This window comes from Scatophagus argus, chromosome 24, assembly GCF_020382885.2.
Source record: "Scatophagus argus isolate fScaArg1 chromosome 24, fScaArg1.pri, whole genome shotgun sequence".
Lineage (NCBI taxonomy): Eukaryota > Metazoa > Chordata > Actinopteri > Scatophagidae > Scatophagus > Scatophagus argus.
The window spans coordinates 3,090,185-3,104,874 of record NC_058516.1 but is presented as its reverse complement, the minus strand read 5'-3'; the positions used below and the strand labels follow the sequence as shown (position 1 = coordinate 3,104,874).

At 42.5% G+C, this 14,690-nt stretch overlaps 1 protein-coding gene across 1 annotated transcript; it reads right to left on the bottom strand.

Annotated features, from left to right (window-relative positions):
• Positions 1-352: 352 nt before the first annotated feature.
• Positions 353-13,550, bottom strand: igfbp2a (insulin-like growth factor binding protein 2a). Its single transcript, XM_046382803.1, has 4 exons — positions 13,044-13,550; positions 2,985-3,166; positions 1,331-1,471; positions 353-951 (listed from the first exon to the last, which is right to left on the bottom strand). The coding sequence occupies exons 1-4, from the start codon at positions 13,435-13,437 to the stop codon at positions 793-795; spliced, it is 876 nt and encodes a 291-aa protein (XP_046238759.1). The 5' UTR covers positions 13,438-13,550; the 3' UTR covers positions 353-792.
• Between the last annotated feature and the right edge of the window lie 1,140 nt (positions 13,551-14,690).

Below are 14,690 nucleotides of genomic sequence, written 5' to 3'. Positions count from 1 at the left end.
GTTGAGTCAGTTGTTGTGTTTTCTTAGTGGCTGCTATCTCGATGACCTTGACAAAGTTAAAGACGCTGATGCGGCTCTCCATGCAGGTTGTTGTCGAAGGTAAAACTGCCTGCTGTGACAGTCCTCACTGGGCGCTAAAGGTGAGGTGTGTGTTGAAAGCAGCACAGCGACGTCCAAAGTAAAAAATTTTTACTCAAGTGAGAAAATGCAGGTGAAATATCACCATAGATGCCCTTCAGAGGATTTTTCCCAAGATTTGAAATGTGAGCTACTGTTTAATTTAGCATTTATATTTCTGAAAACAACCCTGCTTCAAGTGCACCAAAATCAATTAAAACACATTCAGGCACAGTTTGAATTTCTTATTATTTTAATGGGGTTATCTGTTAATGAGGCGCAACAGTAGTCTGCAAGCTACAACACGAAAAACACACCTAAAAAACACCAAATACACTGAAGGCTTTTTCATTTTTTTCCAACACGTACAGTACAAAACACTGACAACTCCGAGCAAAGTCACAATTAGTCAAGCAAAGTCACCGACACTCCAGCTAACATCTACTGAATATCTATGAGGAAAAGAGGAGTCTTATCTTTACTTCCGCTAAGCATAATCTGCATCTACATCCTATGCAGTAAGCTGGATTCTATCATTTAATCCTGTTTTGGTGGGTACAATTGCAAATGTCATCAAATGAACTAGAGACACATACACACAGAGATAATATATAGCTTACTCAGATGTTCTTTGTTCCCAAGTACTTTACAGTTTTTTTGTTGTTTCATGCCACACTATATCTGGGCCATGTCAGGGAGCTCCAGCTCCAGCTCTCTGAGGTACTGGCTGCAGTTGGGGTCTCCCCTCACAGTGGGGGCTGATGGGATAGGTCTGCCGGTGTGAGGGTTGACGCACCAGCACTCGCCCCTCTGACCGTGCAGAGACATCTTGCACTGAAACATAAAACAATGTGATGTAGATGATCGCACGTAAATGTTGCTTGTGCAAAAAGTTTTATGTTGCACATGTTTCAGTTAGATCTCGTTTATTTAGTATAACCCGCAGCATCTAAATAAATATCTCTGAAATAAGGGACTTTATTAGGAGTTTTAACAAAATAAGTGCTGTACAAATAATTTTTAATCGTTATCAAGGATGTAGTAGCACACAAATTGACCTAAACTTGCTTTAGCCTGATGTTACTTTAAGGCACAAAAAAAACAGCATTTGGTTTAATTTGGTGGTTATTATGCTCAACCCACCTTGTCACCTTGGAAGAAAATACATAAATAACAGGCCTACAACCCTCTTTCCCAAAATGCCTGGAGTCACCTGTTTGAGGTTATACTGCCCCCTCTTGTCACAGTTGGGGATGTGCAGGGCGTACAGGTCTTCCAGGGGACCTCGGTTGTCTCTGAAGGGCATCTTGGATATCCTCTCAAGGATCTGGTCGAGCTCCTGCTGACACTGAGTCTTGAAATCAGCGAAAACAACAACTCTGATCATGTACACCAGCCAGAAAAATGCAGCTGGCCTGCTGCAACAAAAATGTCCTTCATGAATTATTCGAATCATCTGTGCAGTGAAATTAAAAGTCTCTCCATTTGCTTTTTTGTTAAATCTCAGGCCTGATCTTTTATATTACAATCAGAAATCGGATTTGAATAAAGGTCAGTAAAATCCATGTGCTCAACAGAAAACTAGTCCAGGATACATCAACACCAAGATGAGTTTGTAAGCCAGTCAGCACATTTTTGACTTGCTATACTATATAAAATCTCAAATAAAAGGTACACACACACACACACACACACACAATAAAGCTAAAGGGCTTTCTGTAATGAGCAATTGAATCATGTTTTCTTGCCAGCAATGAATAATAACTCTTGCCAGTGACCTCAGGTTTACCTCACAGTTGGACAGAGCCAAATGTCTTGTTGAGACAGTTATAAGTTTCTGGTAGAGCAATAACCTTTCAATGAATTTTTATGGTGGATGGAAAATACCAGTATGGCGGCGAGAAATGCTCACCCGTGAGTCCCAGCGCTGGGATACAGAGCGAGTCAGGTGTGTTCAATGTCAGTAAATAACTGCCTTTTAATTAAAGGCCAAGTGGTCGCTGGACATGCCGTGTGGAAGAAAAAAGCCCCTTCTTTGTGCTATGACAGTTTTTACCCTCTGAAAAATCATCATTTGGCCTTTACTAGGTTTCCTTCTTGGGCTTTGAAATGAACCTCAATTGCACTGTTTTCACTTATGAACAGGTTCAAGTGTTAACTGTAGTTGAATGGTTTCCAAATATGGCAATAAAACACTTTTCAGTGCAGAATCCGCACATCAGCCGCTGCTGTACCAGAGGGAGGCGGCACTGCGCTGCGGTTTCAGTTCCTCGGCAGTCTCAGGAGCTGTGTGACTGTTACAAAACACTCCGAACTACTCGCACATTCTTATTGTCAGTAATTTAGTGTCACTATTATTACATGGCATCATTTTCTTGCACAGCAAAACACACCTCTTGTCAACCACACGCCGCTTTTGTGCTTGATTCCCAAACTGCTGCTTTGTTCTGGGTCACAACCTCACTGATTAAAACTACACACAAAGTGGTGGAAAATAACACTAACTCTGCAAGCTTGACAAATGGTGTTGGTCCCATGTCGTGGACGGTATCTGGGCTGATGCTGATAAATACACTGTTCAGGCGTCATATGTAACCCATGAATTTAAAATACTTAGCTGAGGTTGTCAAAGTCATAACTTGTCCAGTAATTTAAAATTCCAACAAAAAAATCTGAACTGAAAGAGAAAAGTGCCAGGTATGATTCAGAAATAATGGATCATTTGTAGATCACTCACACAGTTTTTGGAAATGCTATAAAAATAATGTTGCCATGAGCCATAGGGTTCTTTTTTTACAAGAAAGTGATGACTCATCCAAGAAAAATTTAAGTGGGTAAAAAATGACCTGATTTTTCGAGAGCGTCACCTGTTTGGGCCGTGCCGGTTTCACCTCCTCCACCTTGTTGGTTTTCATCTTGGTCTTCATCTCCTGTCTGTGCTGGCGTACGGCGCTCTCTTTGGGTCCCAGCCAGGTGGTCTCTTTGGTGGGCTTCCGGATGGCCGGGATCTCGCTCACACCTTGCTCAGGCAGCGGCTCCACAGCCTCGCCTGCAGTTGTGCAGATACAAAATTCATTAAATCAGAATCCAGGGGTCTCAGGTTTCCACTGGATCAATAAATTCAGCCACTCTAAAGTCTGACATAGATCACGCTGTAAACAAAGTCATAAAAAGAGCGCAAAAATAAACTGTGCAGTACAAGGACTTCGCTGTCTTGCTCGGGCGCTCTTTGATGGACATATTGGCTGCTAAAAGCATTTAACCTGTGACTTTTCAGGATGGTTTCTCTGCGCAATAAGCCACTCTGTTGCCCTCCTGCTGTCATTTTGGTAATGGATTGGGCTTTTTAGAGGCTGGAAGTGGGCAGAAATAAGCTTCGAACTGCACAGATCATTTGTCAGAGTGACAAAGTTAGAGGCCTGCTCTGTTAAAAAGGTTTTTGGAAATGGCAGAGGTGATGCTGACCCCGCACTCTTTTGCTGCTTGAGGAGAATAAAATTAAGACTTTCTCCTAAAAATCACATGAAGATACCACGTTGCTCTCTTTTAAACCACAATAATGGCTTAACTGTCAGACGTTAATTGGTCATAATAGATCTAAAAACAAACTTTGATGCATTTTGGCATCAATTCTTGGTGTTGTCTCTTTTAGGTCCTCTAACAAACTCAATTTGAGTCCAGGAAGCAAGCGCGCCAACTCTTAGACTTTTTGAAAACTCATTTTTGATAGACTACAGAGACACGCAAGATGCTTCATGTCCTAACAAACAGACCTACTGTTTGGATAATTTTACTTATTTATTTTTGATATGGAAAGGGTGATTTGAGGAGTAGTGGACCTAAAAGAAGCATCATTTCTTGCATTTTCCAGCATCCCTCCCACTGTGTCCGCTGATTGGACCTAATTAAATCCAGGAGACAAATGGCCTCCTGGAAGGCCGTCAGCTGATGCAGCTCACCTGGACCCTCCAGGATATAAAAACTAGCCGGTGAGCTCAACTTTTCCTTCAGCTGGCTTTTACTCTGCATTTATTTCTTTTCATTTTGGCACAGTTTAAGACCCCCAGAGGAAATATATCACATCCATGCTTTGCTTTCATTGCTGACATTGGTAATATCCACCCCTATTTGGTTGTTGTACCTTATGTATTTCTTTTGTTTGTGACAGTTTTCCTCATTGTCACCCTTGACAGCTGTCTGAAGTGTCCAAACCGCTGCTAAAGCTCTCTGAAACGAATCAGCATAATCGCTGAGTCACTCCAATCCTCTCCTTTCTCAGAGAGTGAAGCAGCCACATGCAGCTCCACTAACAAGCTTGTGGGCTGAGAAAAGTTGGCCACTGCTGACCCTTAGTCACAGTCACGCTTCTGTGGTTGCTTTCTTCATCACCAGTGTGACTTAATTTCACAAGCAGATGTTACAAGTGGTGATGAATGAGCAAAATCAAAGTTTTACACTTTTGACTTCTCAAACTTGTATTTGTGAGACTACATGGCAAAATTCAGCCATTATCTGAGGTCTCCACAGGTCAAATTATATTTACTGTCATGTTTCAATACATCTAAGAGCTATCACCTCTGATCACCTGGCGCATCATGATCATCACAGAAAAACAGAAGCGCAGGGATGAGGGGAAAAGGACCAATATTCACAGGAGCAGTGAAACCTCTATAACCCAGCAGCCACTTTGTAGTCCTCTACTGACACATCAAAATTCTTCTCTAAAGTGAAATTCACTTCTGTGATTGCCAAAAATAGACTATTTCTTCTTTTCTAACTACTGAAAAGATGAAATTTGAGCATTTGAGCGCTGATGCAATAGCTGAGTGGCTCAGTGTCCTGAATGCAACCTGACTATTTAAACAGTGAGGACAGGCCATGACTCCACAGCCATAATAAAGAAGGCCAGCTGTCTATGGATGTAAATCTATAACACTTTAAGAACAAGGAATTCATATTTAGCCAAGTCGCAACCCCCCCACCCCCCAACAAAACTGCAGGGTCCCTGTGGCCATCCAGCAATTCCTCCAGGCGGTTTTCATTGAGTTTGACCGTGTCCTCCCTCCTTGGAGTCTTGTTAAATATCAGCCTAAAAAAACCCCTTCTCTTCAAACAGATGGAGCAACAATGTTAGGCCATCAGGTCCAACCGAACATGTTGTTTCTGACAACAGAGCATACTTGGGGGTTGAGGGTTGACAGGGAGGGAGTGAAAAAGGTACGTCAAACCAACCGATTTTAGGCCTTTTTGAAAAAAAAAAAAAACATGACACAAATTCCCCAGAAAGTAACATGGTCACATCTCACCTCGGTTTGGCTAATAAGAATATTTAAAATAGGGAATGCACATGCCTGTTTCTTTTCTCTGATTTTCTGGAGGAAAGCGTATATTTCACCTGTGCAGGACTTCACTTGGGGAAAAAGAGGGGAAATGAGCACAGACAGTAGAGGAGGTCAAACAGTCGGTCGGTAAGTGGATCACAGTTATGCAGGGGCCAAGCTGAAACGTGCAGACTTGTGGAAAGACAAGTTTGTGTTACTGGCGGTGGCCTGGAGAGGCATTCTCTGCGCTCTGCAAGAGGTAAATTTGACATCCGGTTGTAGAATATGATTACAAAAGGCCTAAGAGAGAACGAGAGAAAGGAAATTCCAAACGGAGCAATAACAAGGTGCTGGCGCCTTTTGCCATCAGATAGATCTGGTGTTGTTGGACTTCAGCTCCCCCTATGACGCTCCACTGTGCTTCTCTCTGGCTTTTCTTTGAAGACCGACTTTCTCTGCAAAAAGGGCGAAAGTCAACTGAAATCAGGTGTGTGCATGCGCATGTGTGTGTGCGTGTGCGTGCAAGTGGCACAGATAAACACATAACACACACAGGAATATTGGCAGCTGGGGTGCCTTTTGTTTTGCTGTCTTACATAATCCCTGCAGTATCCAAGTGCAATACCATCACTCCCTCTCTTCTGAGGAAACCTGAGATGCTCACTCAAACACACAGTCTGGGTGCACACAGGAACGCACAATTTATAAGCAGCAAAAACAAAGATCTCCTTCTCCGATGGACGTGCACACATACAAACACAGAGGGTCAGGACCCCACTTTTAGGGGCCACTAGGCCTCTGCAGTCCAAGCCCTTCCACAGCGGTGGGCTTGGGATCAGCAGTATCAACAGAGCAGCAGGCCTACTGTCCAGTCTACTGCTTGAGTTAATCCCCACACAATGGCCCGAGAGGCTTCCTTTCTATATCTGATCCATGTCGAATTCCCAGATGGCACGAAGGCCAGAAGTGTCATGTCTGATTGTCCACATTCTGGTCAACTGAGCAAATGGCAGACTTGGCTGGGCCGTGGAGAATGGAAAGGTTGAAAAAGGAAAGAGCAAGGCACACCAGCGGTCTTGCTCCATCCTCTTTCCATGGATACAAACAGGCCCTTGTTTTATTGTCAGACAAACTCATGGATGTGATGTCTCTCTTACGTCTCGCCCTGCAGTTTGAAGGAATGTCGACTGGTTAGCTTTGCTAATCAAGGTTAGTGGCTCAACAAGCAGCTTCTCTCAAAAGTGCTTCAGACACTGAGACTTTGACTGTGCATCAAGTATTAACCCTTTAATTCAACAGATCCCTTAGGTTCAAATATTCAGTGAGAAAGGAGCTGATAATTATAATGTAAGTCTTTCAAAGTCACTATTAAAGTAAATTATGGACTCATAAAATAATGTTACTCATACAGTGTGAAACACAAAATAATCTGTCAATGTGTTGGTGCACAACACGTGTTTGAAGTGTTTTGGTGGTTAGAAACTAATTTTGGATTGGAAAATTAGCATAATTTCCTACTTTTATCTGTAAAAAATATAAATACTGACTTTATGAATGTATACATTACAATCTACAATTTATTGAGGTGTCAAATAGGTCACATTCAACTTAAGAAGTTGATGAAAGGTGCTGCGAAGACGAGCTGCAGTCCATCCATTGAAAGGACTAGCGGGACTGTTTTCCTGGGAACACAAACTCAGCAAAGTGCAGATATGTTTACCTTCCAGGCTTTCTGGCCCGCAACAGTCATCTGAAAGCAGGCGATGGACAGGCTCTGGCACGTACACACACACCACGGCATTCAAGGCCAGGCTTTTTGCTTGCGATCGGCACCACTGGGTGAACTCTGGGGCGACTGTGCAGGACCTAAACTAGAGCATGAACCGAGACAAGCTGGGACACATCAAGCTTGTGGGGCATCATATGCAGCTACCCCTGACGATCCTTCTCAAGTGCTGTGGGAGAGATGTGATTCATGTGAGTGGAGTGCAGAGCCTCTTGTGACTGGGTCATAACTTCACACTGACAATCATGTGTCCTACTGACAATCCCAAACCTCCTGTCCCGGACATTTTGTGTTCTTACTAGCAATTGAATTAATTATCATGAAATTTGGTACAGCCACTCAAATTGCTCAGAAGATGAATCACAATAACTTAAAACTGTGTGGAAACATAAACAAAGGTGTTTGATGTGTTGGAGGGGCTGAGCCAATCAACCAATTCAATTTGATAAATTTACATATATACTCAAATGTGGAAGAAATATGGAGTAGACGGAGCACATCTCGCCATGTGAAACTGTTAAAACACCTTCAGAAACTGTCCCTCTCCCCTCCAACACGCTAGGTCCTCATCCCGTCCAGTGTCAGTAGCATTTCAGACAGTGTTTGTATTGTCTTAAATCACCCTTGACCAAACAGGAGGGTGGGAAGTTATTCTGGATCTCAATAGGCACGAGGAGATTCTTGGCACGGGTACACGTGAAGTTGACGCCTGGGGGGGAGATGGCACAAATGCCCCTGTTTTTGGAGAAGCCTGGGGTGAGACGGGGGGGATTATCTCTGAGCTATTTCAGTCCTGCGGGCTCCGTCTGGATGCCCCCGTAGGTACACAGGAATGCCCCTTGTTAGCTAACAATGTTGTTTCAGCGACCAGATGGCACAGGAGTTTTCCACTTTTCTTTCTGCCCATTTTTTTCCCTCTCTCTAACAGCTTTTATGAGTATGGATACCAAAGACGTTGTTTCCCTCCTCACTGTCAACATGTAAAACTGACTCTGGTTGCAAAATTAAAACATTACCAACCAACAATATCTCACAAGAAAGAATGGACGCCGTTGCATTCATCTTTTCTATTTCTTGTGACATTCAGGCAGCTAACAATTAGGGGCTCCAGTCTGGACTGTGTTAATCCACTTGTTCCCTCTCGAGGTCATATACGATGTGATCCCAGTCAAAACAACCAAACGCCAATTCAGTCTGATTAAAGGAACCTTTATTTGGGTCCAGGTTTCTGTGGGAACAGAATATCAAGTGATTCTGTGCATAAACAAAGAAGGCAAGGGGAAGGTTGTGGGTGTTAGTTTTGAATAGGGAGACATTTCAGCTCAGAATCAGTGAAACTGAATCTTATTGTTATTAGTCTGAATTTGAAATAAAAATAAACTGTCTGAGATTTTATCTATGTTATGTTATCTATGTCATCTATGTTATTAAAATGAGTTCGAATCAGTTCTCTGGTTCATGTCTGGCTTTTACTGAACACTACGATCCTTCTCAGAGCGAGTACCTCATTTCATCCTCCTGTTTTCACCACATCACAGAGTTTTAAGACTTTTCTTTAATTAATCTTCCTGATCTCAAAGTGCTTAAATTTCTATTTTACTGAAACCACGCTGCATGAGAGCTTTAAGATATTAGGATGTCATTACAGCACACAAATGGGCTCAGTGGGAAGCAACATGTTGCCTCTCATGGCTTTGGTATAAAACTTACAATTTTACTATTCTCTATATTTGAGAGTTTCAATTTCAGATATTACTTGTGATACCTGTCACACAGATTTAAGCATAAGCTTGAGTCGAATTCTCAGCATAGTTGCATCACTTGTGCAGCACCACACCAACACAAAGATCAGAGACCCTAAAGACAAAAGGGGGACATCGCAGGCCGTCAGTAACATCTGGAACTGCACCTCTGTTGCTTTCAGATGAGTAAATAAATATCAGCAATGTAACCTTCAAGTTACTGCAGTAATCGTTACTTCAGGAAATTTTATAGGCACTTAATTAAGAAAATACAAGGAACAGTGAATAATGAAAATGATCAGCCTTAACCCTACAACCCTATAATGCACTATTGTAGGGTTGCAGGGCAAACATTTCACTGACTTACTTACTTACTTATTTTCTTTAATTTAGTCTTATTTCTGTCAAACGTCCTTGTAAGTTTTTATTATATGTAATCAACCTTTGTTTTTTGTCAGCTGTTAGTTGAGTAAAGTCTGGTCATTTTAGTTTTGCCTTCATCCAAGAAAAGTTTAGACATGAAAACTGCTGAAATTTTGTTCTTTTTTAGTCATCAGATTACAAGGAGCATTTCAGTTAATCAAAACGGGACGACACTCGGACACGGGACGCCTTCTGACTGCACGTCTTCTTTGAACACAGTTTAACAAATGGCCTGGGACCCACAACTCACCGTAAACTTTTACAAAACACTGAGAGCTGTGCAGACAGCAAGAAGTTTGGGAAAGTGTTTATATTTTTAAACCACATTTTATTCTAGTCTCCTTGATACGGTCACAACTAGCATTTAATGACGTGTTGTTTTGACATCGTCTCCTCTTAGTCATGGAAAAAAGGTTATAGAGACAAACAAATTTAGACAGAGTGTCATTAACAATTATATTATTAACGTACTATTTGGTATGTAGGTCTATCATAAGTGAGTTTTCACCGTGACCCGGGCCTACAACAAACTTCCTGCAGAGTTAAAACATTTTAAAATTTCTCGATGCACTCTGGGGAGTTTGTTCACGAGAGATTTATGAAGCTTTATTTCTTTATTGAATTTACTAATACTCTGTATAGGTGCTTCAGTAATTGAAAACAGTGATGAAATATCGCCTGTGGTTTAGACCAGTGAGGAAAACAAGCAAGAACTGCGCCAGTACATTTAATCCAATCAGAGTCATTAAAAACAAACAAAACCTAAATTAGTCCATTATTCCACTTTTTCAAAGCACCACTGCAGGCTTGCAATAGCTCAGAGATTTATTTTTGTAGGTGTTTTTGTAGGTAGTTAAAAAAGAAAGCAAAGTCGGCTTTTCATACGTAACGTCATGCTTTTGTTTGAGCAAAAACAGAACAGAACTTGTACCCTCAACGTGTTTGTAATCTCTCATTCCTCATCTTACTTTTCACTCCTTTTCTCTTCTTCTCTCAGGTCTGAGGAATACTGCCTCTGACCTTTGACCTCTCTGCTATTAGCTGTTTGTAGTGCTGATCCAGGAGTTCACAGGGTCTGAACTGCTGCTGTCATTCCAAGCTGAGGCAGATAAAGCCATCAGATCAATTCTTCAGATACATGAAATGCTGTAAAACCCCTGTGAAAGTCATTTAACGAGATGGAGCCATTTGTCTTGTGTTCAGTGTTAACCTGATAAGAGGCTAAATCAGAAACTCGAGCCTTTTGAATTCTTAATGGTGCTGATTTATTCTTGTTTCATGCCGGCCTTGTTATCAGATTTTAGCTACGGAAACTAAATCACACCAACTCATATTGATCCAAAATCTAACGTAATCCTATTACACTGGACTATGTCCAACGATGATGTTTGGGATGTGTTATTTGTGTCTGTGCCATTTCATTTGAATAAAACAAGCAAGAAAAACAGGATACCAGGATGTTGAGGCTTATAAAAACCCAAATAAAGCAGCTGCAATATTTCATCCTTTGATTCTTTGCCCAGGGTTTCCAATCAGCTCAAGAGTCGCTGCAACCCAACTTAATACAGCCGCTGAATTATTGTATTATAATCAGCCGTTTTTTTGTGTAATTTACAGATTAGTTCCTGGAACAAAGGAGATGCAGTGGACGGTAGCCAGAAAGTCAAAGTTTGCTCTCAATCTTCCAACAGCCTCCATGAGCTGATTTCTATCGGGGATTTCATTACCTCCTCCTTTTGCTGTGTATCTTAGAAGAATTTATGACAGGAAATCAAGTCTGTGTAGTCTCAAACTGGGCCCAATGAAAAGCAGGAGACTGACAGTGACCGTCTGTAACGCCAACAGTGAGATTATTAAGTCGTATTACAAAAATTGAATGGCATAAACAGAGCTGAAGTGCGTGGTATGGACGCCCTTTGGATGAAATTGCTTTTTTGACTTGAGACGAAGAGAACTGGGACTGTTCCTGCTTACACCTGATTGAAAAACATTTTCCTTTCATCTTTTTCACCTTGAGAAAGCTGCAGAAACCACTCACTGTAACACTCTCCACCTCAGTCTTTGTCAGAAATCACTCTCCCATCCGCCACAGCGAGGCTTTTATCCAAAATGACTTCAGCTTTCACAGCCAATTTCCAAGCTTTTACTGGTTTTTTGGACGCATCTAACCAAATCTCAGAGCTTTCAATGTGCGAGGCGAAGCAAGGCCTGACCCAAACCTGTGGAAAAATATATCAGTGACATCTAACAAATTGCCTTCTTGCAAGCAAGCCCTTACATGATGAGTCCTTGTTTTTTGCTCTTGTTATGTAACTCTGCAATTCAGGCATGTTTTATCACTTTACTGTTATTGTGTTGCTGCGTAAGGTTACATAAATGTGGAATTAAGTCACTATGATGGCCGACTGCTCCATCACAAACGTGTCGTGAAGCATTTTTGACCTCGAGTCCTTACAGAGAGCAGGGCCACTCTGAATGCCGTCTACGGTAGTTTCTCTACGTTCCAGGAGTTCAGCGCCAAAATAAACACATGTCAGTCTGGAGGCAAACTCTGACAAAGCTCGGATTTTGGAAATGAGTAGAAATCACAGCGAGGCAGGCTCCACTGGACACTCATTGACTGTGTGTGTTTGCAGCTTCAAAATCAGCCAATTAATGAGGCTGTTTACTTTTCTTCTTCGCTGCGACCTGTCCTTGTTTAAACACAAACCACATGAGCCTTGCTGGCCCCAGGCCGCATGGAGCTTCATTGTGATCCTCCTGCACATACATCCAGCTCATTTTTCAAATGAGACAACCCAGTTAATGCAGTCACTGTCAGCAGAAGTTTATAGTTACTTCTGGTCAAAGCCTAAAGTCCACTTTTCCAATCAATGCAGCATTCCCCCTGCTGTCTCTCTCTGTTTCTTTCTCTCCACTCCCCTGTGGAAATGTCAACATCAATACTATGATGTTTTCTGTGTCCATCCCACCGAGTACAACTTCTGGGAATTTTGCAAGCAACCACCTTGTGCTCTGTTACAGTGTTTTAAAGGCTGGAGGGCCAGATGTTTGGAGCATAGCTGAGGTTAACTTGGGCAGAGTGACTGTTCCTTTTGTTTCTGTCTCCCCATGCACACCAGGATGATTCACAACACACTTAGACAGGTCTATGCAACACAGACTTAAACAGGAGAGCAAGAAAACCTCATGCAACAAGCATAAAATAGGTCAGTGCTGCAGAAGAAGTTGAGAAAATGCACACCTCCAGTGCACGGTAACATACTGCACATGAGCAACATACTAATGCAGCACATCTGACAAAGTGCCGGTCCAAACTTCCAGATTAATTCAAGTCTGTGGGTCAGTCCTCAAGGCAAAGGGATTAAAGGGGGCTCTAAAAGGGCGTATAATTATCAAATAAATGTTAAAAAGGGACGCACTGCGGGCATCAAAGCGAATCTATATGTAATATAATAAAAGTACCTTTGGAATATCATCCACTGAAGTGCAAAATGGATCCTAGAACTTCACTATTGAGCAGCAGTCCCTGTTTGACACAGATTTGGGCTTCGTGACAATGCAATATTTCTACACTATTCCTCCTGCTGCAGTCTAGACAGTGTCATTAAAAATTAATAGAAGAAAAGCAGATTTTCGGTAAAACTGACTGACCGCTGGTTTGCTCCCGGTGTTCCTGGCTGTAAGTGGTCGTTTCGGGGTCCACTTTGCGCCGGCACTGCCCCTGGCCCTGCACCAGTTGCTCCAGGGGAAGCTCCGAGTCGGGCGTCGGGTAGCATCGCAGACCGGTGGAGCACCTCGGGGTGTACACGCCGCACATCTCGCCCTCTTGCCGGGCGCACACGGGGCAGCACCCGCAGCCCGGTTCGCGCACAATCTCCGCGCAAGTCTCGGTGAGCTTTGGGCACAGCGCCTGGCGCTCCGCGGTGCAGCCCGGGCAGCGGAACACCATCTCGGCCAGGGAGGCACCGGCGAGAGACGCGGAGAGGATCAGCAAGCTGCAGCCCGCGTACGACAGCATTGTTATAGGCATGAGGTTTTTGGTCATTATCACGGGGCGATGGAAGGCAATCCCAAGTGAAAAAAGGGGAAGAAATGTGCATGCGAACAGGTGAAGCCGGGGACTGGGTGCTCTGCTGGGTCCTACAAATTCCCAGGTTTGCTCGTGGGGCCACATGTTGGTGTTAATTTGGGAAAATCGGAAGACATAGCATTTAGTTCAAATGTAATAGATCTGAAATATTGGCAGCAAATTACACAGACAAGGGAAAAGATTCACTTGTACCCATTTCCTATTTTTTTTATCCTGAAATTTGCTCACATATTCCAGAATGAGAGTAATGGCTGTAAAGGTTTAAGTAAAATATCTAAATTGAATTCATTTGAAGTGGTGGGAATCCAGCCGCATGGTCGGCTTATATTACAACTCTAAGCCCTCTGGTTGACCAGTAGTTGAAGGTATAATGTGGAGCGTGAAGCAGTGCTGCAGAAACACATTGGACTGTTGAGGCTAAGTCCCAACGTCGATATTTGACCTGGAAATGAAACTCAGCAATCAGCTGCCTTCATTCAGAACCCCAAGAACACAAGAAAAATGACAAGAAATAGCAGGCAGGGGGAGAGCATCTGCACATACAGACACACTACACACCAGTGGGTCAGAAGTCATCATAAATGATGACTGATGATTCATTTTGTGTGAGTTCATGCATTTTTTTTCCAGAAAGTTTCTGCATAGTATGTCTTTATGGACTTTTTGCTGTAACTGCCTATAATCGGAGTAAATCGTGATTCTCAGCAGGATTTCATACTTCTTAGACAAAGACAACAACACCTGAGGGTATTAAAGTGTCTCCTCTTCATCATCATCATCTTGTGTCTACTCTCCAGCTGACCCTTGACCTCTTTAAGGCGAAATCAAAGGGAAAAGAATGTCTCAGCAGCAATTATAGATAAAATTATGTTCCAGATAAAAACTGAATTTGTATTTTTTTTTTCTTTTTTTGAAAAACTGGAATTAAACTCGAACTTGTGCCCAAAAACAAGGCAGTAAATTATAGCTGCCTGTGGCTAAAAGACTCTGCATTAATATACATACTGTGGCATGTTTGTTTCAATCAGCACAGTCTGCCCCGACTCCCAGATTGCATAAATAAATAAACAAACAAACAAAAGGACTATGTGCAGAGCTTTCCTTACATGGAAAGACCTCCCCAGCGCGGCAGACATGTCCATTGACACTCAATTAAAACTCGCCAGCTGCTACCAACTTATATGCCTGTGTACAGTAATGCTACTGTG

Coding starts and splice junctions, on each gene's coding strand:
- igfbp2a (XM_046382803.1), bottom strand. CDS start 13,437: ATGACCAAAAACCTCATGCCTATAACAATGCTGTCGTACGCGGGCTGC. Junction 3,167..13,043: donor ACACCGGGAGCAAACCAGCG/GTCAGTCAGTTT, acceptor GCACAACTGCAG/GCGAGGCTGTGGAGCCGCTG. Junction 952..1,330: donor GGCAGTATAACCTCAAACAG/GTGACTCCAGGC, acceptor TTTATGTTTCAG/TGCAAGATGTCTCTGCACGG.